The sequence below is a fragment of the Acanthochromis polyacanthus genome, chromosome 15 (assembly GCF_021347895.1).
Source record: "Acanthochromis polyacanthus isolate Apoly-LR-REF ecotype Palm Island chromosome 15, KAUST_Apoly_ChrSc, whole genome shotgun sequence".
Taxonomy (NCBI): Eukaryota; Metazoa; Chordata; class Actinopteri; family Pomacentridae; genus Acanthochromis; species Acanthochromis polyacanthus.
The window spans coordinates 13,570,021-13,594,460 of NC_067127.1; the positions used below are offsets into that span (position 1 = coordinate 13,570,021).

Below are 24,440 nucleotides of genomic sequence, written 5' to 3' on the forward strand. Positions count from 1 at the left end.
CATTTATATCTACATTCATCTGTTTGGATTTCCAGGAATTATTTGTTTTTGATTTCTTACCTTATCCTTATTCCTTGTCCTTGATATATATCCATTTTTTTTAAAATAACATCAAGAAAAACTCACTTTAAACCAGTTTCTCTGAATCCCTTCTTTTCCTTGTAATTGGTGTGTGTGTTTACACTGATGCTAGGCTCAATACAGTGTTTGTGGTCTTGCAAAGATATTTTACAAAGAAATCTTGCTGTATTTGACATCATTTATATATCAAATCAGTATATCTTTTCCATTTCTATTTTACTCTTTATTCCATATTTTTAACAATTAATTTCACTTTCACAAGTTAATTAGCACTTTTTTAAAACTCTCTTTAGGTGGAGGTTTGGATAAAGGCAAGGAAAGGTGTGCTTGTTTAACTTTACAGACTAGCGCTTGTATATAATTAGCAGCTATCAAAATGTATAGCATTTGTAACAGTGACAACAAATGCATTTTACCTGATTTTGACCCAGCACTTTAGTACAAACCTAGTCATATAAGAGTTTTCTGAAATGAGTTAGGTAGATGAATACAAGATAGACAAATTCATGAATTTAAACCTTTTTTCCTATCAACTGCATTATAGCTCATACTACAGTATTATTTCCATGATGTGACTTACTTCTGTCCCAAAAAGTGCTTTGTAAAAAAACAACACTGTGTTGTGATAGCTGGCGAGTGTTTGTAGCCTAAATAATACATAATGCCAATACCTGTAGTAAACATTCAGCTCTGAATGAATTCAGAGAGCGTGGGTGGCTGGAAATTGTGTGTAATTATTTTGTGAGTCTATGAATAAGATTTAATGCAAAATTTGCAAGACTGCCAAAAACCTCAGCCAAAAAAAGAGTGAGCGCTCACTTTTAATTGCTCTGGATGTTGTTTTCTACATTGCAACAGACAAGTCCAGATGTTGTGCAGTCCCTCGGCACCTGTCACTGACAACACTGTCGTCTGAATAATCCCTCAGTTGTTTTTTATCCCAAAAAATGCATTTTTTTAACCAGAGTATCTTTCTTCAGAGAGTGCATTTTTCAGTATTTGGCAAACCTAATAAATTCAGAATCTTTTCCTGTAAAACTGCTTTGTTGACTGTTGTAATTGAAATATTTACCAGCAGAAAACATTTTGGTGGCACACAGATTAGCTACAGCAATTGTGACACTTAGTCTGACTGCAAAGCAGGATGAATGACTATCATTCAATATATGGTGAGAGAGTGACTTGTTGGCTGACTGAGCTTCTGTCTGACCTGAATTTCTGATAAGCACATGCCGTACCACTGGGAAAATAAGTCACCACCTTACTAAAGTTTATTCCAGTTGTATTATTCAGTTTGAATTATGGCAGTTCCCTGTCAGCCCTTTTGTAAACACATTGTCTCGTGTCTACAGCCGGCAGCAGAGCATGCTGGGGGAGGGAAGTTCATTTTGCCAAACTAATGTAAAACATTACCTAAATATTTATGACTGCACAAAGCCTACATAGAAATAGTGTAAATTAGTAGTTCCAACTTACACATGACAGTCCTATAGGCAGTACATGTTGTTTTGGGATGTGCATATATAGTAGTTTTTTGGGCTTCATTTTAAGCAGGTTTTGATGTAGAACCACTAAAATTTAAGCTTAGATTTATTGAAATTGCATTTTTAGAAGAAAATGTTTGCTTGTAGTCAAGCATATTAACTGGAATACAAATATAAATATAAATACCATATGAATGCAGTCAAAGAAATCAGAGACTATGTCATATAACATGCAAATTTACAGTATTGATTCAGTCAGTTTGTTCGGATAGGCAAGCAAGTAAAGGACTGCAGTGTGTGAATGCATCCTGCAACAGTGAGTTTTATTTGTGGCTTGCAAGAGAGGACATTGACAGAGCAGCCCCTGTTAGTCTTCACTTTAAGTAACTTATAAAGTAATTGATCCATAACTCCAGTAATTTCTGCCCTTGGATGAAGATTTATTTTATATTGAGGACTGGCCAATTTCTGATTATCAATGTAACAGATGCACCATAAAAAGTGACTCAAGCAGTGCTTGAGCACAAGCAGATGCTTTTCTTGTTTCGGAGCCATGCAAACCACATCTCGTACATCTCTTCGTACCACTTGTGGAGAAAAGGGGGTAACTGTTTCTTCATCTGATTCTTTCTAAGGAATGAAAAGCATGATCAAATACAGACTCAAAACATTTTTTGCCAAGTCAACAACAAGTCAACAATGCATTTTAAGGTAATTTTAGAAACATGGTTGAATTATCCCCTTTTACATACAAGCACAAATCTGCCAAGTGGTGCTTTTCTCTAAATAGCAAGAAAACATGTTTGTGTTACAGGATCCCTTTTCATCACAGTAATTAGACAAACTCTCCGTATTACAAAATTGGTGGCATAATTCATTGATTAGTCAAATATCCTTCTCTAATCAGCAGAGTCTGAAGTTGTTTACGTCCTTGTTATCAGATGAGCCTCCGACGCTCCTTAATTTCTGCCACAGCTCTGGTGATACCTAAGTGGGAAATTTGCCTCTGGATCCCCTTGTGCGAGATTGCCCCTGAAAAGTGGTTAGGCTGTTGATTTAAATTAAGAACTGGGCTCCCATGCACAGCAATGAGACAGCTGCCCTGTTATTGACAGTGTGTGTGGGCTACGGGACGCATAAACTGATACAATCTTATGAAATAACATCATAGTCATTTCGTTGTTCGTGCAACTTACGGGGAGGCTGTGTAACTGTAGCTGGCATTGCATGGAGACAATCATTTTACCGCCGGTATTACCATGCCTCCTGTTTTCTGAATGGCAGTGTTTCAGACAAGGCTTGCAGGGAATATGCAATGAATTAGTCACGTCTGTGGTAGCAAGACCTAATGTGATAAGGGTAGGTAATCATCCTGTGCAGATATATAATTCACTATTAATAGCCTATCTGACTCTAAATTTAACCATGACAAATTATTGTATTTCTGAGTCATTTTACAGACCGCTCACGCTCCCCCTATCTTTCCCGTTTCCCCCCCGCCATAACCTATTTCAAAGAGTTGGTGCTACTGGCCCAAATGTGTCACACCTAACAAGGCTTGCTTCAAATTTAGCCTGTCAATATATGTCAAGCCTCATTCATCAGCTATCGCTCTTTATCTGAGCTGTCCTTCTGCGTTCGCGTTTCACCACCGAGAGGCTTGACTTTGCCCCGAGCTTGTGTAGTTCAATCCCTCCCCCCAGTTCTCTGCTTCAAGGTGTAAATGCAATGACAACCACTGTCCTTGCTAAAGCGAAGTGCAGCGAGGGGAAAGCAGGCGAAGGGTTGAGAGGGAGTTAGACACAGTGCAACGAGCTGATTGTGAATCTCTCAGCAGAATCTTGCTTCGTGCAGTGTCCCGCATTTTGACATTACCTGCTTTTGTTTCTCATTGACCGGTTGTGACAGGCATGAGAATCTCACTCCTGCATGTGGGTGTACTGACAAACAGTAACACATATTGGGTTGTGGGCTTTTTTTAACCATTCTCACTGGAAGGCAATCGACCTCATCAGTGTGTTGTGTATTTTTTTTTTGTTTGTAGGGTTTGAAAGGTGACCCAGGGCCAGTTGGTCCAGTTGGTCCTAAAGGAACCAAAGTGAGTGAGTCTGCCGTGCATACTAGACTGGACGAAATAACACCAAAATTGTTTTTGTGTTCCTTTTATTGATAAAAAAAAATATACACTTTAGGGAATCTGCTCCACTTCCACGAGCTGTAATCTCAATAATGTGGTCGCCCATCTGTTTGAAGTGCTGCTATCATTGCTGCTTCAAACGTTGCCAGCTAAAAAATATTGTTATAGCTATCATAACTTTGCAAGATCCTATCAGTGGTCATATAGAACAGCTTCTATCCCGGTGAGGAAAATGTTCCACTTGCTGTGTTTGCAGAGTTTTTGTATATTCATGGGAATATGTGTTTGTAATGGACATACCCAACAAATTCCTTTATCTCACCCTTTTTTTCCCCAGCAGTTGCTTTATGAGTCTAAAGCCCTGAGCAAAAAAATAAATAAATGTGAATTGCACACTATTGCTTTTTGGTTTGGGGACTTCTCATAGAGATGAGAATTCAAATATAGTTGACATTTGCTTTTATATTTTATAAATCCAGTAGGTGCATCGGTATGTCCTGTACAGTAAGCTGTGGCTGGTTTCATACGCCCGGGATTTAAGGCAAGCCGGAACTGCAGCGGAGGAGTTTGATGCTTGTTCTTCATCTGCAGGCCCTTTATAGTCTGTTCACTGACATCGGTGACATGAATTAGATTATCATGTTGCAATGCAGGAAATACTGGTCTTTTGAAAGTTTGCTTTTCTTTTCATCCCACTGTGGGATTATTTTCTATGTATAAGATGGGATGTTTTTTTTCCTGTAATTAGTTGCCATATCTCCTGCTCTTTTATTTTTCCTCCCTTATTGGGGCTTTTCTTCCCCCCCCCCCCCCCCCCCCTTCCTTGTTGTTGTCTTTTGGTAGAACTCACCACATAATTGTAGGTGCAATGCACTGTCTGCCAGCCTTGAAGTTATAATGAGGTCTGTGTGTTTCTGTGAAGACAACGGAGAATCACAGGGTATTTTATCCTATTTTCTGGATGGGAGGGTGGTGGGGAGTGGGGAGAACGTTTGTTTGTATTGAAACTGACAGAGGGAGGCAGATTTGGAAGCATAAAGTAATGAGTCCCCTGAATATCCCATAGCAAGCATATTTTAGCTATGACATTCATTTAGACAACAAAATGGATATGAACTACACGCACCTTTTTTCTCTCTCTCTTTCATCCACATCTGATAAAAGGATACTGCTGGCTGTAAAGACCACTGATTCTCAGCTCAGTGCTTTTTAAAGTACTGTTGGGATTATGGTGAAAGGGGGATAGAACTGCAGAAATGCTGGACAGTGATACACAAGGTTTTATCGTAAAAGACAAAAAACAAGACAAGCATGTGAGATGATTGCTAATACTGGGTTATGCCGGTGTCAGGAGACATCTGCTTTCTTCCTTATACGACTTTTTGTGACCGCCTTTGTGTCAGAGTCACCAAACAATGTTATCACACCTGTCCATTGTTAATACTGTAAAGCTTTTACATGATATAGTTTGTCTGTGTTTGTTTTAAGACCTGTCAGATTTAATAGAGTTCACCCACCTGATAGTGGTGTGACAGTGGGAATTCATCAGACATGCTTCATTTCATGACACACTGTAAATACCAGTTAATTGCCTTTTGTAGCATATATATGCATACATTGAAGTACTATGCATAGTCAGACCTGTCACACACATGATGGATGGCCTTTAGGTTAGATGTTTAATAGTCAGAAATGTACTGTATATATTTAGCTGACAAAGATGCTGTGACTCAGAGTTTTAGAAGTTTCACTAATCACTATCTTCCATCCCAGGGTGATGTGGGCCTGCCAGGAACCCCGGGGTTGCCTGTAAGTTCAAACTTTTTCATTGGCATATCATTATGCTGTCTGTATATGTGGGGACATTCGAGAGAATGTGAAATGTTGAAGTCTACTCATAAGGGTACGACCTGAAATGGCTAGACTGGGCTTTGTAAATATCACCGCCTTTTGGCTGACCAGGCGCTACACACGGTGTTAAAACATCTGGCTCGCAGGGAGGAAAGTGAAGCACTCAGGTGAGCAGTCTCTGTGTCACATTACCGTCGCCTGGGAATGGGTCAAACAAGGAGCAGATAGACAGGGCTCAGTGGGCATCTTCACTTGGGCCGAAAAGGATAGGGATGAGCAGCCAGGCAAAGAAGAATGGAGATCCGAGCCTTGGGGTAGGGGTGGAGGTTGACAGGCAGTCACTGGCTGTATCCTACACGGGTGAGACATGCTCTTATTGGGTCGGTGGCTGTCTCTGCAGACTTCTTGCACTCACAGACACTGGAGAGGAACTATACCATGCTTTATGTATTTCGATCTTGTAATTGGACTGGCTGTACTTATGTTTTTTCTCTGGTCATGTAAAATCCGGGGGAGAGAAAACGTAACTCAGAAATGTACCGATCCCAGTGCACACACAAATGGATGTTAGCAGATGGCAGATGTATGTACTCGCAGATACTTGCATAGTCACCTATCAGCACATATAGTGAATGTGTGGGCACAAATGTAAACACACATACTCCCAGTGCATTGTCGCCGGGGATTTGATGGTTGCTGTAGATTAAAGGTATACTGCGGGTGGCTGGCTAATTATGTGCACATCATGAGGGGATAAGCTTGCCAGTTTTAATCAGCACTAGAGTGATACAAAAAGTGCGTCCCACTGCTTCTGGCTTGGCCCTTTTATGTCACCAAAGTGATTATGATACCCATAGAACACTGCCACCTTTCATTAGCCATTCTCTAGTGCTAATTTTACATTTATAAAGACAAGCAAAGTAACAGTCTTCTGATGACAAGCAAACAAACTTTTTTGCAAACTTTCTCACATCGTGCTCGTATGTTGGGAGGAAGTTGTTAAAGTCATGCAGACTTGTTGCTTGTATTTCTCAAGGTCAAGACTCTGTGCTCACAATCCAGCCCAAGATCATTGCACCATCGTACATGAATAATTAATTTATTTGCGAAACAACTGCAGGGGGAGAAAGGCATGTTTTATGTACGGTGTCACAGGTCAGAGCTGTCTCTTTCTATAGATACAGCAGCAAAAATCTCAGGCTTGTCAGCGTCCTCGTTAACTGTTTCTGATTGTGTTAGTTTGCATGAAACGTCCGAGTAACATCAAAGACTTGTCTTGCGAATGTCCATTTCTGCAGCTGTTTCCAAGAAAAGTCAACAGGCTTTGACTTCTGGATGCCAATTGAAAGAGAACACCAATTATTTGGCTTGTATTTGAAAGCTGAGATGTTGTATGTGGCCTTGTGTTCATTATATGGCCTGGTGGATAGACGACTCTGTCTGCCCTTTCCTGACAGTGGCCAGCAGGGTGTCTGGAGAGTTGTAATAGTCATGCCCTAGCTTTTCTTCAGGTCATCACGGTCAAGGATAATTACTTATGGCCAATTGTTTCACCGGGCTATAACCCGTAAATATGTATTCTTATCCTATATAGTGTATGAATCATATGTGCTGTGTTTTCACTTTTTTTCTTTTTTATTCTTAGACTGACAACAAATGCCTCAAAGGAGATCAGGTACTTAATGTGATTGTTGTTTTCACTGACACATCCTGTATATATGTGCTTTTATTTTCATGTAAACACAAATCTTAATGTGCCACTTTCAGGGCCCTCCGGGTGACAAAGGAGAGAAGGTAACGAAATAATCCCCACGTTTCAGTCTAGAACCTAATAATAATTTGTTTTTCTTGTCGGACAAAGTGCACTTAAAGTGTTCTGTCTCAATCAAGCGCAGTTATTAGGTTCGCCACGCATTTATTGGAGCACCACAAGCATATCCTTGCACGAGTACTTCAAAACAAAATCACGACTCAGCATATACCTTGATTAACTTGCTAATAGTTTCTTATCAAGATACTTTGCAGAATAATGGAATGATGCTCTGATCAACTGAGGCTGCAAATTGCCTATTAAGGGGATAGTGGAGGAGTCACCTAGAAGCTATTCATAAGAGAGAGTAGAAACTACAGCTTTTCATACTCCCTTCTGTCTATTCCTGTGATTTAGCTAAACTAGCGCGGTGTTTCCTATCATTGCAAATAAGCCCACCACTTATGCACTGCTCTGCTGAGAGCATGTGGCACAAACATCTGTCTGCTTCAGTCTTTTCCAAGAAAGAAGTTATAATATCTTCCCGTGATGCCAGATATAGTACCCAATTCACTACTATGCGTGTCCTTTCCCCAGGGATCGGCTGGGGTGCCAGGTCAGCCAGGGGAACCCGGCAAAGAGGGCAAAAGGGTGAGTAAACAGAAACGGTTTACCAGTTGCGTGGCCTGGCTCGTGGTTGTGCTGACTGAGAGGACTCGGCCCGCGGAAAGGCCAAGCAGCAGCTGAATGACTGTTGTTGTCTCAGATCAGGTGAAGATGATGTGTGGCAAGGCAGTTGCAATGGGCCTGCAAAAGGAGAGGAGGGGGGTGGCGTCGGCTTGTTGTAAGACAATCAATGGATGGGCTACGTGGTCAAGAGGTCACAGACACTCATGGTATGACTGGCAGCACACATGGTTAAATCCCACTGTGCTGGACAGTATTCACTTTCCTAAAAGGCCAGTTGACCAAGGATAGACGCAATGTCCGACGACTGAATCAACTGAAATATCATACCACATTCACTAATTTGTCACCTCTGATTATACTAACTGTGGTTAGGAGTAAAAGTGGCAGAGTTTTGTATGTAATTTCAAAATCAAAACTTTTCCCAATTCAAAAGTGCTTCTTTTTAAAGCTTTGGAACATAAAAGTTCAGTGGGAACATATGAGAAATTATTTTTATTTCATTTTAGTATTTGAGAGGACTTTAAAGTTATGTATAGCATTCTGACATTTGCGGTGTGTAAACATAAAAATCATTACGGCCTCAAGATCGCAACAATGGCAGGAATGTTATTTTTCCTTGACATCACAGCTGAAAGCAAGCATTGGGGGACAGGTGGAGAGAGTGTCCTTTTGTGTCCAACCTAATTGACTTGGTGTGAATACCTTTGCCTGTGATCAAAAATAGGCTCTTCACGTTGCTCAGGATTGCTCTGTGCCTTACAGAGAATGGTCATAAAATGGAAAGAAAAAAAAATGGTCTCACTGCAGCAAGATATGAAATATATAACAGGTTGAGCTGTGGAGCACCCATAAGTAGGTCAGGAAAATGTTCTTTTCAGATTAAGCAAAAGCCAAGATGATGCACAATACTCGAGACATCTGGACACAAGAATCTCGAGAATTCCACCCTTCTGTGTGTGAGTACATTCAAACTCGAAGCTTCTTCCAATAGCATTAACAATTTATGACCTATCATTGCTTGTGATATTTTTCAATGAATCATTTCCCACAATCCACAAAGTAACAGAATCCATCGTGAGGGAAACTATTCACGGTCAACAAAAGTGAGCATAGAGACTGGTGCAGATGTTTTGGGGTTTTTTTTTTTCTTTTTCTGTTTTGGATACTGTTGTCACTCTACATCATTAGTCATAGTGCTATTTTATACCTAACCTAACTTAAGTAGCGACTGAGCGTCAAAGGGACTGAGCATCAGAGGCTTCAATTACGGTGTGCGCTTTTCTTCTGGAATACAATTTTATGATAAATCTTTCAATCATAATTGGGTTAGAAGTCGCTGTGTGTTTGATGTTGTGGCTTCTTGGTTTCCTCCATACCCATATATATTTTTTTTTGTACAAGTTATTTCTTTGAAGATTTTGTAGGTAAAACAGCCATAGGGCTTGAAACTGGCAATTCCAGACTTTCTGCTGTTGTTGTTGCCGAAGACACAGTTCTGATCTATTAATACTCTGTCTTTGATGGCTGGCTGACTTCATGGTGACTGTTAATGTGCTAAGGTTTCTGCTTATTCTTAGCTCTCGGAGTCACATGGAGTCTGAGCTGTTGACCAACCTGTGTTTCTGCAGTTTGACAGCCTATTTTAGGAAGGTGGACATGTATCATTATCAGGGGCTCGCTCGTGGCCAGCTGATACAGCAAGAGACTCTCACCCAATTAGCAACTCTTGTCCATGCCTGCAACTTATGAGTTTTACTAAGAGCCATGGTGGCTGTACAAATGATGCAGAATGTCTTGATGTAGACTGACCACTCCACAACCTTCATAGAATAGCCGGAAGAGGAAAGCTTTCACAAAGCCTTAGATTCAAGCCAGACCATCTCTCAAACTGTCTACTTCAATTTATTGTTGAGGAAAATAAGACCACTCTAAGCCATCTAGATTTACTTCAAGGAGATGTGGAGGACATTGTAGTGGAGAGAAGAAGAATGATGCCATTTGCACTGATCCTTCTCGGAAGTTTAAAGCAACATATGCAAGGGAGGATATCAAGGGCAGCCAACCAACCCTTTCTTTGACCCCTATGCCTAACATTCACAGAATCTTGATTTTATCTTATTACCTTGATGGATGACTAGTTAAGTTTGTCAGGGTGGAGGTAAGGGCCAGTCCAGCCATGACCAGGAATTTATGCGAATGTATTGCCCCCACATTACACATTGCCATTAAATGGTAATGTGAATGGCTCGATTCTATCTATTATGGATGGCATTGACACAGAATGGGAGGCAAAGAGTAGGACTTTGGGATTCAGTGGCACATTACAGCAGATCAAAAACGAAGATGGGAAGCACCGGTAAAAAGGATATGTCCCCCTTGCCGACTACGGCGTGCTAAAATATTCATCACACACTGTAATGATGTGCTAAGCTCTGCCTTGTCATTGTAGACCGGCTCTGTCCTACACCGGTTGAGAAGGAAAAAGACATGCATGCTGAAAGAAGCGGCTATGGTATTCAGAGATTGCAGTGGAGTCATTTATAAGAATCCGAGAGAGAGAAGTGCCTGCCTGACACCTATTATCGAAATATGACTGTATTATAAAGTCTTGTATGACGATTTGGTGCCAGAAAGCCTTACAAAAGCACCGAATTACATAATTTTGCCTTGCACAAAATAGGACTGAAAACCTACACATGGTCGGTCAGTGCGCACTGCTTCCTTAATGCCAGAATACACAGGAACACCACAGCAAGCTTTTCTTATTCATGTGGTGCCAAGTCATCCCAGCATACCCTGCTTCGGTAGTTGGCAAGCGGTTGTGAGTGGGTTCGTTGCAGACATGGGTTCATCCCTGGGCAAGGCAGTAGGTTCCTGTGGATTAATAAATAATCACCTTAAGAAATCCCCCATTACAAGGTGGGTCTTGGAGTTTTAATCCATGCCTAACACCACATTAAGCCTTATTAGCTGTATAAATATACCTGTATAGAAAAGTAAGTCCTTGCTAAAGTCACTGGCAAATGCCATGTTGGTTCTTTCATTTCCTAAGTAAGCTACAGTATGCAATGTGATCATGCATAATGTTATAATGACAACAGCATTTGATTTAATTAAATGTTTTGGGACTATTGCATAAGCCTTATAAATAGATTTTCTATATACAGTGATTTCCTTTGTTGATAAGCAATGAGCTGTTTTCTTTTGTGCATTTTGAAGAATGCAAATAATGTGAATGCAAAGCACTTGAAATCCCTTGTAATCAGCTGAGTCCTCCACTGTGTCAAGGTGTTCTTGTTTCCTGCTTTGGAAAATGCACACGTTTGATAGATGTGCTGCACAGTGTTTGTTCTTACTAGACATAGCTGTGCTAGTGCAGAAATGATGAAACTCCAGCAAGCCCTAGAGGAAGGAGAACATTGCAACTGCTCTGTCTACAGATGTGTTCTCTTCTAATAAATTATGCACTGAGGATTCTCTTACTGGTTTATTAATTCATTCATATATTCAAATCTGTTCAGCTTGTTATTTATGTAGTTTTTTTTATTTAGAGAGTGAACTAGTTGGCACAGTTGGTAAATTGGTATCTGGTGAGTCGCATCTCAGTAATAACCCTGCGTGTGTCTTTTATTGTGAGGTGAGGAGATTTATGTAATCTGTTTCAAAGAATTTAACATCAGGCATGGGGTGACATTCTCAATTGACTGCCTTGTGATTGTCTGTAGTATTTTCAGTGTCTAGAGTCTTTTGTAAAATAGCTCCCGTTTTCTCGTAGCGGTATTTGTCTGTGTATCTCAGCTGGAGATGCGGCTGGATGACGCTGTGCCACATGAGATACCTGCCTCATATGTCAAGGAGATAAAAGGGGACACAAGTCCCAATAAAGGTGGAAAGGCCCGGATTCTGCTGCTAGCCGGGCAACACAAGATGATCTTGGAGGGAAAAGCCATTAAAATAGAGACTTTTAATCTGGGAGGAATCATTTGTCACTAAATACTTTGATGTGCCACATCAATACGGCTGATAAAAGAATCCAGCCACATTATCGATGGCTATTGAAGAAATATTACAGAGTGGAGCTGTAGGATATGACAGGACTTTGATTTTTACTACCAAGCTATTCATCCTGTGTCTAATTAGCTGCCCTCCTCTGTGTGTCTGCACTGGAACCACCATGGTTGCTAATTACGCTATCCAACAGATCATTTCCTATTTATTACCAAATCATCCTGTTTTTACTATTGTTTAAATTATGCTTATTCTAATGTAAAATATGTTTCAAGTTAACATTTTTTTCCAGAGATATATTGATAGTGTGGTATTGAAATTAAATATTCAGATGGAAAAAGTTTTTCTAAAAGTGGATTTAATGAATTTGTATCCTGTGACAGCAGACGTACAGCAACACGGAGCCTTATATTACTTTACCTGTTACTTCACCACCGATGCATATCAGTGAAGCCATGAGACTCGTCAGACATGTGATCCTAATGCCGGAAGTCAAATGAAACTAGAGAACAAGTTTGGTGTAAACATGATGTTCACCAGCTAAGACAGCGTCTCAGTTAAGAGACTCTCCTTCAGTTGTAAAGGAGAGTTGACTATTTGTGAAATAATAAAAGTCTGTCTCTCAAAACTTCAACTGCTGTTACATCACTTTTGTGAGCTGTCATTGCTTCAGATCATCTGATAGTGTAGCAGCAGATCAATGCATGTCAGTAATTGTAGTTCAGAAGCACTTTCAGTTCTTCTCTTCCGTCAGAAATGTGAAACAATGTAAGGAGCATCAACAGCAGCTGCCTGGGCTCTTTAAAGTGGCATGGATATAATCTGTCAAAACAGTAGAAAAGATCATCTGTCTTGTCTCTGCTTGGCAACTGGACTGGTCCACATTTCCACAGAGGAGGGAGGTAATTGCTGTCTTTTGGGAGTGATAGTGGTGTTTACATTTTCCATTCATGCCCTGTGCTGAATGACTGAGACAGCTGTCTATAAGGCCTGACCAAAGACACAAGCATGCTTTTTTTCATATTTCCCTCCTTCACCGTTGCACCGGCACATGTCTCAAAGGGTATCTATCCAGTGGACGCAAATTACAGGTCGAATATGTTCTCCCAGACATGAGAACAGCTATGTAATCTTGCACTTATGTCATTTTCTCGCCCACCAAACTGTTGGTATTTTTTCTGCTGCCATCCTTCTGCTTCTCTCTTTTGGATGGCTTTTCTGCGGCCGCACTGAGGTCAAACCATTAGTGTCAGATTAGATACAATAACATTCATCTACTTTAAAACCAAATCCATGTATCACCATTGCGCAGTTGATAGCTTTTGTCATTTAACCTAATTTGAAAAAGTGCGCCAATCTCCGAAGAACCAAATGCATGCTGTAACTGGAATTTAGATGCCTCTCCATCCACAGGACAGAGCAAATGTTGTTTTGAGATAATTGAGCCGCCACAGTATATATATAATATTCATATTATATGTAATGGCCTTGGCTGAGGTTCATTTCGGTCGATCTGTGCGTCTGCAGAGACCAAAGCCGGCAGTGACAGTGATAGGGAAGGAGTAATGGCTCAGTTTGTGGAGACTGAAACATTTGGCAGCGGTTTCTTGCTCCATAGGTGGAGGCAGACAAGAACAGCAACTGTAACAGACTGTTGACCTCTACCAGAGCACCTGCAGCGTGAGATTATTAAGTAACGAGTCCCTGGTGAGAATATCAGCCTTCCTGCCAGAAGTTCTCCATGGGAGGTTGCTGCTGATTTGGGTAATACAGTAAACACACAAAATTAGAGCAACTATTTGATTGTAGCCATGTTTTGTTTTTTTGTGTTGGAGTCCAGTTCAATATACTGTATAGTGAGATGATATATTAATTTCTATCCTCCTTCAAGGTTTTCTTAACAGGAGAAGTACGGTTTCCTCAGTGGATTCACATTTAGAACAGTTTGTGTGGTGTTTTGTTGTGCTTTTGTGTTCCGTGTTATTTTTAGTCTGTTTTTCTGGCAAAACTGCGTCATCTTGGCATATTTAACAGCATTTTTTGGATGCCTTTATTAATTGTAATGGCACATATTACATATTTATCTGCAAGCTGTAATAAAATCCTGTATGTGTAGATTTACATTTGTTTAAATTAAGCACAACTCATTTCCGTTTAACTATAAAGTCCTGGCGTACGGTGCATTTAAGACACAGTTGGTGATCACATCGATGGTGTGTGTCTTTAAAAGCGGCGTTTAAACCCAGTAGCATGATGTAGATATGTAGTTACAGTTTCGGCCCGACCCATTGAAGCTCAATGGCAGAGTAACACAGAGGGATGAATTTACAGGTCAGCAGGGCTCACAGCTGAGATTTTATGGCAAGATTTACACCCTGTGTGATTTTACAAGCAGGGGGAGGATTCGTTAACCCTTTGTTGAGCAGAGGTTATTCTCCTCTCGTCCGTCCGGATTCATATTGAGGAAATTCAGTGAGCCACGCTTTTGACACCTGTATTACACCAGGAGGTAGCACGTTTGCCCAGCGCACAAGGCAATTAATCTTGTCAATGTCAAGTGCATTGGGAGGGAGGATGAAACAAAGATTTGACCTGATTGGCTATGAAAAGGTCTCACATTTGGGCCCTGTTGGGAAAGAGGAGAGTTACAGGGGGAAGCGTTTGGCACATGCAAGGACAGATGCACAGAGCTTTGATTTATCTGTCTGACTCTCGTATTTCCCAGAGAGCCTCAATTTGGCTACATCCATGCGTGTCCAGAATAAACACACATTAATTGGCCAATTAATTACAGGGACGAATACGTGGGGGCAGAACTTTGAGAGGGCCACTTTGATTGCTCCTTGTTCACTGGCTTTTATAGTCAGCGTGTTCGTATGTTTGTGTCTGTCAGTGATTTGATGGGTGTATGTAAAAACGTGAAAAACTGATGTTCAACAAGGGGTAATGTAGGTCAACACGTCCTCTGAGCATTAGATAGATTTGCTGTAGTTGGCCAGAGCGTGGCCCTCATTCACACATCTACAACCTTACAACTTTTTTTTTATTATTTTTTTCTAGAGATACAGCTGAACAACACAGTAGGGACCCTTCAGGCAATATATGCATTCCTGTCGTTCCGGTGTACAAATTTCATCCGGGCCTGGTACCCCCGTGGCCTGTGTCTAATACTTCCCCAACTTTTTAAATGTTGTTTCAATGTCTACCAGGTCATAGCAGCACTACTGCAGTGCCACGTTTCAGATGGGGTCAGCTGAGCTGAATTCACTTGACTCTTTGAGGTATGTCAGTTGACAGGAGGTGACTGGCCCCTGTGACTGCGGTGTCCACACCATGGCCTTAGTCATCCAAACAATGGGATTTCTCTGGCTCCAAAAAGTCTGGCAATACACAAAGACACGCTCCTGACACTTTCGGTCATTTTAAGGAGGAGACATGGTGTGAGAATGCAAATACCTCTAAAGGGGTATTTTTGATCGAGGATGCTCGGATTGAAGCATGCCCCCCAGCAAGCTTTGTCTGTGTCAGCCGTTTCGGCCAAGTCGGCCAAGGGGAGGGAGGAGGACGACATGGAGAGCGAAGAGTGCAGGGGGAAGGAGGGTTGTTGGGGAGGAGATGTAGCCCTGAACACTGCAGAACACAGAGGCGTGGTAGTGGGAGGCTGCACCACTTACAGCACACTGTTACAGCCTGCCATCCGTTTTCTGATTTTCCACACTCTCATCCTGCCTGCAACCAATTTAGATACATTCATCTGTGTCCACTTTAATGGCATGCCAGGGAGCAGCACATTTGACAGTGGCCTGATATTATACAGATGGTAGTGTGGGGGACCTTAGTGTAATCTGTTATGCGTGGTGAGTGATATGAAGCATAAGACTCGCCAAAGGCTACAGTACCCGGAGAGAGCGCCCTGTGGATCTTTGCACAGTGTATTCTCGCTGACCTCAAATATTTGGTTTGTAAAATGAACCAGGGTTTATTCAAAGTAGATTTTCAGCCTCTCCTATTCACTTGTTGGATAATGCATTAATGAAACACTCAGTATCTGTAAACATAGGATAGGAGCAATCTGCTCTGGATGAATAATACGGCCAAAAGTCCAGATGAGACTGTGAAATTGTGAAAGAGCCAAGACTAATAACAGCATCCATTAGGAGATGAGAACATTCAAGAGGCAACGCCGGCCTAGTAAGGAGCCAATGCGATATGCACCCAGCTTGCATGGAAACACTGCACAGACATTCAGCTGATCGGAGGGAATTGAGCTCATAGTTAAATATAGATTTATCATCTCTTCTTCACCACATAAAGATGCAAATTCAGATCATATCATCAGCCCTCTTTCCTCTCCTTAGGAGTTGTTAAAGTCAATGGGCTCTTAAAACTTATAACTGAAGAAGTGATACAAACGTGGCTGTTGTAAAGAGCTGTTCTGAGCCTCCTTTGGGACTTCCACGGCTTAGTTTACATACACATCCACTGTCTGCATTTCCTGTGTTTGCCTTCGGCTGTAGTGTTTGCACGCTGCGTGGTGGTGTTGAGTTGGGTGATTGCTGAAATAGCTCTGTAATGGTTATTTTTCCCGATGATACGCTGCATTCTGTGACTGGGTAGCCTTATAATGCCACCTGTGTCCCTTTTGTATTGTGTGGCTGCTGAAAAGAGGCGTAATGCGGTATGAGAATTATTGTCACTCTCCCTCACTCTCATACAGCTTCTTCCTCTCGTCTATTTCCTTTTTCGCTCATCGTTGTAAGCCCTTGACTGAAAAATCTCCTTTACAGTATTCAGTGCCTAATTGCCAGACTGCCTAATTAGGGATGTTACCCAACACACATCATACATTCATGCATTGAGGACATCCATCCTCAGAGAGAACTTACAGTTTCCTCATTGGCTCTATCCCCTGCCATGTACCAAATTTGTGATGAAACTAGTTTGCCATCTAGTGGCACTTGTACAAATAACCGTTTAGTCACATGGGGTCTATGATTGAGTCTCTGAGAGGAAAGCCTTCATGGAAAGCTTTAGCCAAGAGACTATAGGTGCAATCTTGGCCAGCTGAGCTGTGTCTTAAGTCGGCTGCAGTGTCAGCCATCTCTTTATACGTCCCTGAATATTTAGATGGCTGGGAGTTAAAGAGAGCATTGTGTGCCAGTCAGAATGGTGAAAAATGCTAAGCTGCATTTGAGCCCCTGCCAGGCAGCTGTCGGCTTTGCCGTTCTCTTCCTGCCCCGGCCGCTCCTCTTAACCCTCAGTAAACAACTGGAACAAATCCTATTTTATTGAGGCTTTTACCAAGTGCAAGGGATCTCTGCAAGCTCCAGTGCCCAGGCATTTTCTGAGCTTGTGCAGTGTCCTAAGATGGCATCCAGCGAGGGCAGTCAGAAGTGGGGAATTTGCAGTGTCTGACTCTAATTGGATCTTTAATAAGAAGCAGGTGGGGCTACATTCTGTGCAGTGTCTTCTGTGACATTTCATGCTTAATCGATATTTACCTCAGGAGTGTTGATAGCTGATTTGACACAGTGAAAATGGGCTGTCTGGAGATTCTGACAACTGCAACATATTGAGCTGCATAGTTGGTGCAAATTCACTGCATATTTGTTCCTTTAGCAGCTAATACTTAGAATTTTGAAACTAACGCCCAGTGGCAGGCGGGCTGATGCAAGTGTATGTAAGTATGTAAGTATTATCCATGTAAGTGACGTTTAGAATCTGCCTATTTGATGATTCTTTTACTGTAAAATACAGAACAAGCAACTGAACAAGCATACTATGTTTTTTTATGTTGCTGCTGTATATTTGGATGAATAAATTTACCCTTTTAAGAGAAGGCGACTTTGAAGATCCCAACACACTGTCTTTAAGAAGACATACTTACTGTAGCATTAAATGTCGTAAAAGTTTTTTGATGTTACTGCAGAAATCTTTGGAAATCATTTGTGCATTCTTTCTACAGTTTTTTTTTCTCATCTTGGAGATTCTTGTGGTTCACTGTGCAAATTGCTAAATGAGAAAGTATTTACAAGGCAAAAAGAATGACATTTCAGAATTAATTAGAGAATAAATTAGTTTTTTGCTGGTATTTTAAGCAATTGTCTATTTCATGTGGCTGATTCTGGAAACAGTAAGTGCTCCTAAGGAAGTCTGGTTTTGTCTGAAGGACTGAATGTGTTTCAGTCCTGTTCTCCTGCTTTCATAAGCCAGGAGCCGACAAGCATTTTCACTGGGGAATAAATATTGTGACTGGCTGTGTTGTGGCAAACTTCCTCCTGCTTTTGTTTGTGTGTGCATGAAGCATGTGAACATTTGTCTGTCTTTGTGCCTTTTTTTTTGGCAGTGAGCACATAAGTTCACAGTACTGGGTGTCCATGTGTGTTCAGGAGAGCCACTGTGTCTTAGAACACCAGTGTGAAAGGTTTGTTTTTTGTTTTTTGTTTTTTTTTGCTTTACCACAAATAAAGTATTTTATTAAGTCATAATAGAAAGCTACCTGCTTTTTGTTCTGTGATTGTTAATTCAACTAAAGGATATTATGACAATTTAATATTTTCCCTGTTTACCGAGCAAATACAGCTGCCGTTCACAATCTAAACAGTAGGTTTCTGTCAAACCCAGTGCAGCAGGTCAGCAAAAGGCTCAGGTGGCCTGACTGCATGTCCCCACAGGGAGATGGGATTCAGCTCAAGCAGAAAGTGTGGGAGTGGCATGCAAGTTTTTTTTTATTTTCCAGTCAAGCAAAGGTCATCTTTCCTATGAGCTACATAAAGTTGTGTTGTCAGATAGTTTCCCCTCCGGGACATAAAATCTGAGTGTTACACGTAAGTCCAGCAGATGAATGAAAAAGCAGCATAGAAATGTCCGGGGATTAGCTGGTCAGACGCCATAGACAGTAGGTGTCTTGGCTTTCAGGGCTATGTTCGGTGAAAGATGGAGATTTGATAGATGGAAGAATCATTATATACAATTTGTGACTTAGCAGGAAAGGCGGGCCAAGGCCAAAACCTCACTGCAGTGAACCAATACATAGCAAATGGAATTATAATTAACTTGAGAGTGATGTAAGCTGTAAGAATGGGAGAGTCACTTTTGGAAGCTCATGTGGCCTTTATCTTTCTACATTGAGAGGCAAATTGGCCAAAAATCTAAGGAAAAATTTTGTGTTTGAAATGCCAAATGTAAATTGTTTTATCTGCTGGAAACTATCCCTGAATGTGTAAGGAGAAGAAAAAAAAACGTCTGTTATTTTTGTCCCTCTGTGCTCTGTGTCAGGTTTGAGTTGGGTCCTGTGGTGTTCATTGCTGGAGGCTCCTCCAGCTTATCTACTGACCCCTCCTGACAGGATCATTTGTCAGGTGGATTATGTGGCTTTTTGATAGTATATCTGCTTTATTCCTGAAAATGCGACACACTCTGCCTTCTCCGTTTTATGCTACTGCGTTATCCCAGTATGGCTAGTGAGACATGGAATGTCTCGGAGAACATGTTGACATTTGGGATAAGGATTATGGAGTCATCATAAAGGAGTGTCTCTGCAGTGTGTCACTGTCGCTGTTGACTTTGCTCTCAGATTTTGGTTTGTGTTGCAGGTCCAAGCCGGGTCCCGTGTCTGTGCTTTCCTTTTGCACTTTAAAACTTATGCCAGAGTTGAAGCCAGTGAAAGCTTGGATCTATGTGGATTAAGTTGAAGTTCAAAATGTGCTGTCAGTCTGCTGAGTCCTCTTCCTTTCAGTTCAAATATGTGCCCACTCTAGCTTTAGCTTACATCGTTATTGAATTAGCAGTTAATGTGCTGTGCTTTTCACACTTCTCCGATATGGTTTGCAGGTTTTTAGAGTGGAACAGATGAATAGTAGAAATAAGTATAAGGGAATAAGTGGTGGGTCTTGGCACTTCATCTTTACTCCAAAACCTAGTTCATCTTTAACCCTGAGTCTCTTTCCTTTCCTCTCCTCCACAATCCCTTCATCTTCCTCCACTTCCTTCCCTCCCTCTCATCCCTCATTTCCTTCCTTTCCTTCCTCTGTCTCTCCCTCCCTCTAATCTATTGCAATGACCTGAAGGAGGGCTTCACACTGCAGCGCTCAAATAATAATCAAGCACTAGGATGTTGTCAAATTTATAGGACACTGAGCGTTGCATAGCAACAGAGATTGCCAGGGTGATCTAACAGGCGCTGGAAGTTGGGTGAGGGAGAAACGGGGCGAGTGACAGGAGACAGGAGAAGGAAGGAGAGATGACGAGAAGAGCAGGAGACAGGAGAGAGGGATGAGATGAGAGTAATAGAATTATGCTGTACACAAAGGGAGAGATAAATGAGTGATGGAGAAACACAAAAGGAAATGAGAAAGTTAAGGCTGGCTTAGCTGAATGAAAAGCTTCACAGACGCTGCCGGCTGGTCTTGTGTGCTTGACATTCCGTTGAATTTAAATTTATCCGCATGTCGACATATTTTTCTATGATATTTTGGCATACACAGGTGGTGATCAGTTTAAAAGTGGAAGCATTTTTTTGCTGTTATTTTATTTTATTCTGTTGCCACACAGTTTTTTCACAGTCAAAGTTATTTTTTTTAAAAGAAAAGAAAATCTTTCTGTCTCATTTTCATTGAAGTTAAATTCCTCAGTTTGTGTTTCCTGTTCTTCCTTGTTGCTTAGAGACTGCTCTGGGCTTTGGACTGCAGTTCACCTCTGACATTTATGTGTCTTCTGGTATTGTGTCTACACAATACCAGAATAAATTACAAGAAAGCTTTGAATAAAAAACGTAATTCCTGAAATTTGATGAGCATGTTTTTAAACTTCAAAAAAGTAAATGCTTCTGCTGTTGAGAGTGGCAACATGCTGATTAGTTTATAGCATCAAATGTATCTTACCTTCTCTCTGAGGGCAAATCAGAAATATTCTTTGAGATTTGAGGTTTTTTTTCCTCTTTGTTTCCACTTAGGTAACACACAACTTTGTTCAGATGTAGTGTTAGATACTAACTTACTAATAAGGTCATTATGGAACAAAATTGACCATTTATTATCTCACTAATGCAAATGTTCTTTCCACTGGATGCCATGATTTCGCTTAAACACTGCTATTCACCACCAATCAGCCACAACGTCAAAACCACTAACAGGTGAAGTAAATAACATTGATTATTTTGTATACAACGCCTTGCAGGGAGACCTTGAGTCCAGGCATTCACGAATCAGCTAAACATTACTGCAGACCAAAACAGCATCACTCTGTGCTCTCCCAGCGGGATGATGCATCCCAACTATCGGCAAAAACTGCTGGGTAACTGGTGGAGGAACATGACAAAGAGAAGCCGTGCGTTCACTTAGCTCCCAACCCGATTAGGCATCTGGGTCATCAGCCGAATAAGCCTTATCACTGGAGGTCCCACCTTGCAGGGCCTGAAAGATCCAATGCCAAAGTCCTGGGGCTAGAAATCACAGCACATGTCCCCAGGCTCAATTTCTTTGCCCCGAGTGATCACAGGAGGTCTACAGTATTTGGCAGGCGGTTTTTAATGATGTGGCTGAAATGTGCACATTTAAAAGTGACCTGTGCAAAAAGAAAACAAAACATGATTAAATTGTGCAAAGTGCTGAATATGCAAAATTATGTTTTTTGTTCATTTAGATACACTACTTGTTATACTTCACAGCCTGTACTTATAGAAATGGATTTAAAAGTGTTGCTATCAAAGCTAGTTTGTAACATGACCTCAGTCTAAGCAGTTAGTATCATTTTTCCAAAAGTTTAGAGCTGATCAAATCATCAAAACACCATTTACATAGAACTCAACTTAATTCCCTGACTTAATCCTCTGAAACACTTCACCCTTGTGCTAAAGGCTTAACTTCCAGAACAGAGCATCTGTTGCTGTAGTATTTGGATGCTGGTGAGCACTACAGTGGTTGTTAGTATCGTGATTATCTCAACATTCCAGAGCCAGCATGTCCCTTTAGAGGTGGTTATCTCGCAGTGTCCCTGGCAGGTGTTTCAGTTCGGAGAGTCAACCGAGTGCAAACGGCGATGACAGCTGTGCTCCGGACTAATTATTTCTTGTCACTGTGCACAGATTTCTCGGGGATAGCGTGCTAACCAGAGGTCCTCTGGACAGAAAAGAGTCAGTCTCACCCCAAGGTCACCCGATGTCGTCACTTTAATGGATCATTTTGTTGTGAAAATGATTGTCTGAGCTGTCTGTGTGTATAAATACTGAATGAATATTAATATGTTTTCAAAGAAGGAAAAATCAGACACGGACTTCCAGCATAGACGCCCCCAGCTGAGTTTATCTTCACACAGCCCGAAGCAGATACTCAGCTAATACTGATAGCTGTGTCCAGACTGTTTGGACGAAATATTAGAAAGACCTCTCGGCATAACACAGTATGATCAACACCTAATTATGATCTTCATAAACGTATGATTTTTTTTATATTTTGTCACAATACAATTAGCTTTCGGAAGGTGTGCAATAAACCAGAAAGTGAGTATAAATCCAGTGTGACTACAGGTAATAAAGGTAGTAACCAAATAAATATGACAGAGTAGTATTTAAAGGAAATTTATGTGACAATAAAGTCAGAAATTAACTCATACCACCTTATTAAGAACTATTATATAACTTTTTGGTAACTGTGCAAGTAAGCCTTAGGCCTCCCACTTGATGAGAAACTGAGATCTGGAGTACATCTGTTTATTTTGATGATATGCAAATACATGGACATAAAATTAGTATGTACTTTGGAGTTAAAAGAGATTTAATGGCAAATGTGGAGAAATAATTTTGAGAACTGCATAATTCATGGCCTGCTTGGAATAATAGCATATGAAATATTCATTAGCTTAGTTACTTATCTGTGTAATCTGCTTTTGTTGTTGTGTTTAGAGGGGAAAGGGCAAGCAGACGGGACTAACGCTAGAACAAACAGGCTGATCTTTTTGCAAACGTAGCAGTCATTCAGTGTCAGCCTAATTAATTATCAGTGGAAGACGAAAAAAATGTAAAAAAAAATAACACCACCTACCCTCACCAAAAATGCTGTGTGGTGAGAAGTGGACCTTTTAGTCTGAAGCTACATGCGTGAGCGTGCGCTGGATTCTTTGGCTGCCTCTCTGGCTGCTGTTTGTGCCACAAAGGTAACCAGCCTCAATTACGGTACGTTTCAAAGAGTCAATACCAAAGTAATGTAGTCTGTAGTCATTTGAAGCAAAGTATTTTAAGGTTTGAAGATGCTGTCCCAACACATCAAGGCAATTTGACTTCCTCTAGCTCCTCTCATTCATGCTCACATTAAAGCCCATATACAGGAGCCTCAGAGTTACATTAACACAGATGATCAAAAGACGCTGGCCAAGGCTTTGTTGGTACATCAAACAGCGCGAAACAGACGAAAGCATGCAACTCCTGAGAGGAGGCACACACTGGCTCTATTGTGCCATTATTAAGGTTAATATTTACTGTACTGCACCTTGGCTTCTCCTCTTTTCATAATCCTGCAATCTGTGGACTACAAACGCGGAAGCACACACACAAGCCCACGAACATGAGCGCACATGCAAACAGATGATTAAAAGCAATAGCTCTTAGTGAAGTTCCTTCCTTTGTCTTTGTTGCAGGCAAACGTACATGTCAAATTCGACCCAGTTAATCAAAGTCTGCACACATGGAGTGTCAGAGGGAAGAGTCGGGGGCGTTGCTTTGTGATTCGCAACTTTTCTTTTCGGCAGCCAGTGAGCCTTCCCTCTCCACAGATCTCCACAGCCACCAGCTCGGTGTTTTTGTATCACCCATACTGACACATACAGTAGGAGAGAGCTACAATGTTTCAATATGCCAATTGTGTCAGATGATGAAACCCATACTAGAGGGAGGTAATCGTATTTAGCCGTAATACAGATATCTGCATTGTCTCATGCTTATGCCGCTGATTAGGCTGCTGTATAGTGAACTGATACTGGCCAGAGTTCTGCCATCTCCTAATTGAGTTTATTTTACATCTGTCTTGTGTGTGTGCGTGTGTGTGAGTGTGTGAAAGCCAGCTAATTCCAGGCACTTCTCAACAGAGAGCCAGTGATGCTCTGCCAGTGGATAGCTGTGCGGATATCCACAGAGCTTTATCCTCTTTTCTCACGAGGACATAAACCCCTCTTGATGTAAATTATACCAACTTTGGTTTGCTTCAGATTGCATTACATCTCATTAAGATGTCAGCTTTTCGAGTTTCGCAGACTTTCGGCACTAAGGCGTTTTGTATTTAACAAAATACCCTCCTCAAAAAACAACTAAACTCAAAAACGAAACGGTTCAACGGCATGGCTTCCATCTGACCTTGTTTTGCGTTGCTGGACACCGCTGGCTGGCTGGCTTGCCGTGCTTACCGCTACAGTATATTTGCTCCTTGGGTTGATTGATGTGCCGAGGGAC

At 41.2% G+C, this 24,440-nt stretch overlaps 1 protein-coding gene across 1 annotated transcript in view; it reads left to right on the top strand.

Annotated features, from left to right (window-relative positions):
* LOC110952053 (collagen alpha-1(XIX) chain) overlaps positions 1-24,440 on the top strand; it is a 105,765-nt gene that overhangs the window by 26,227 nt on the left and 55,098 nt on the right. The window contains 4 exon segments of the mRNA XM_051960208.1: positions 5,476-5,511; positions 7,199-7,228; positions 7,321-7,347; positions 7,901-7,954. Of these exon segments, the coding sequence (XP_051816168.1) occupies positions 5,476-5,511; positions 7,199-7,228; positions 7,321-7,347; positions 7,901-7,954 (147 nt within the window).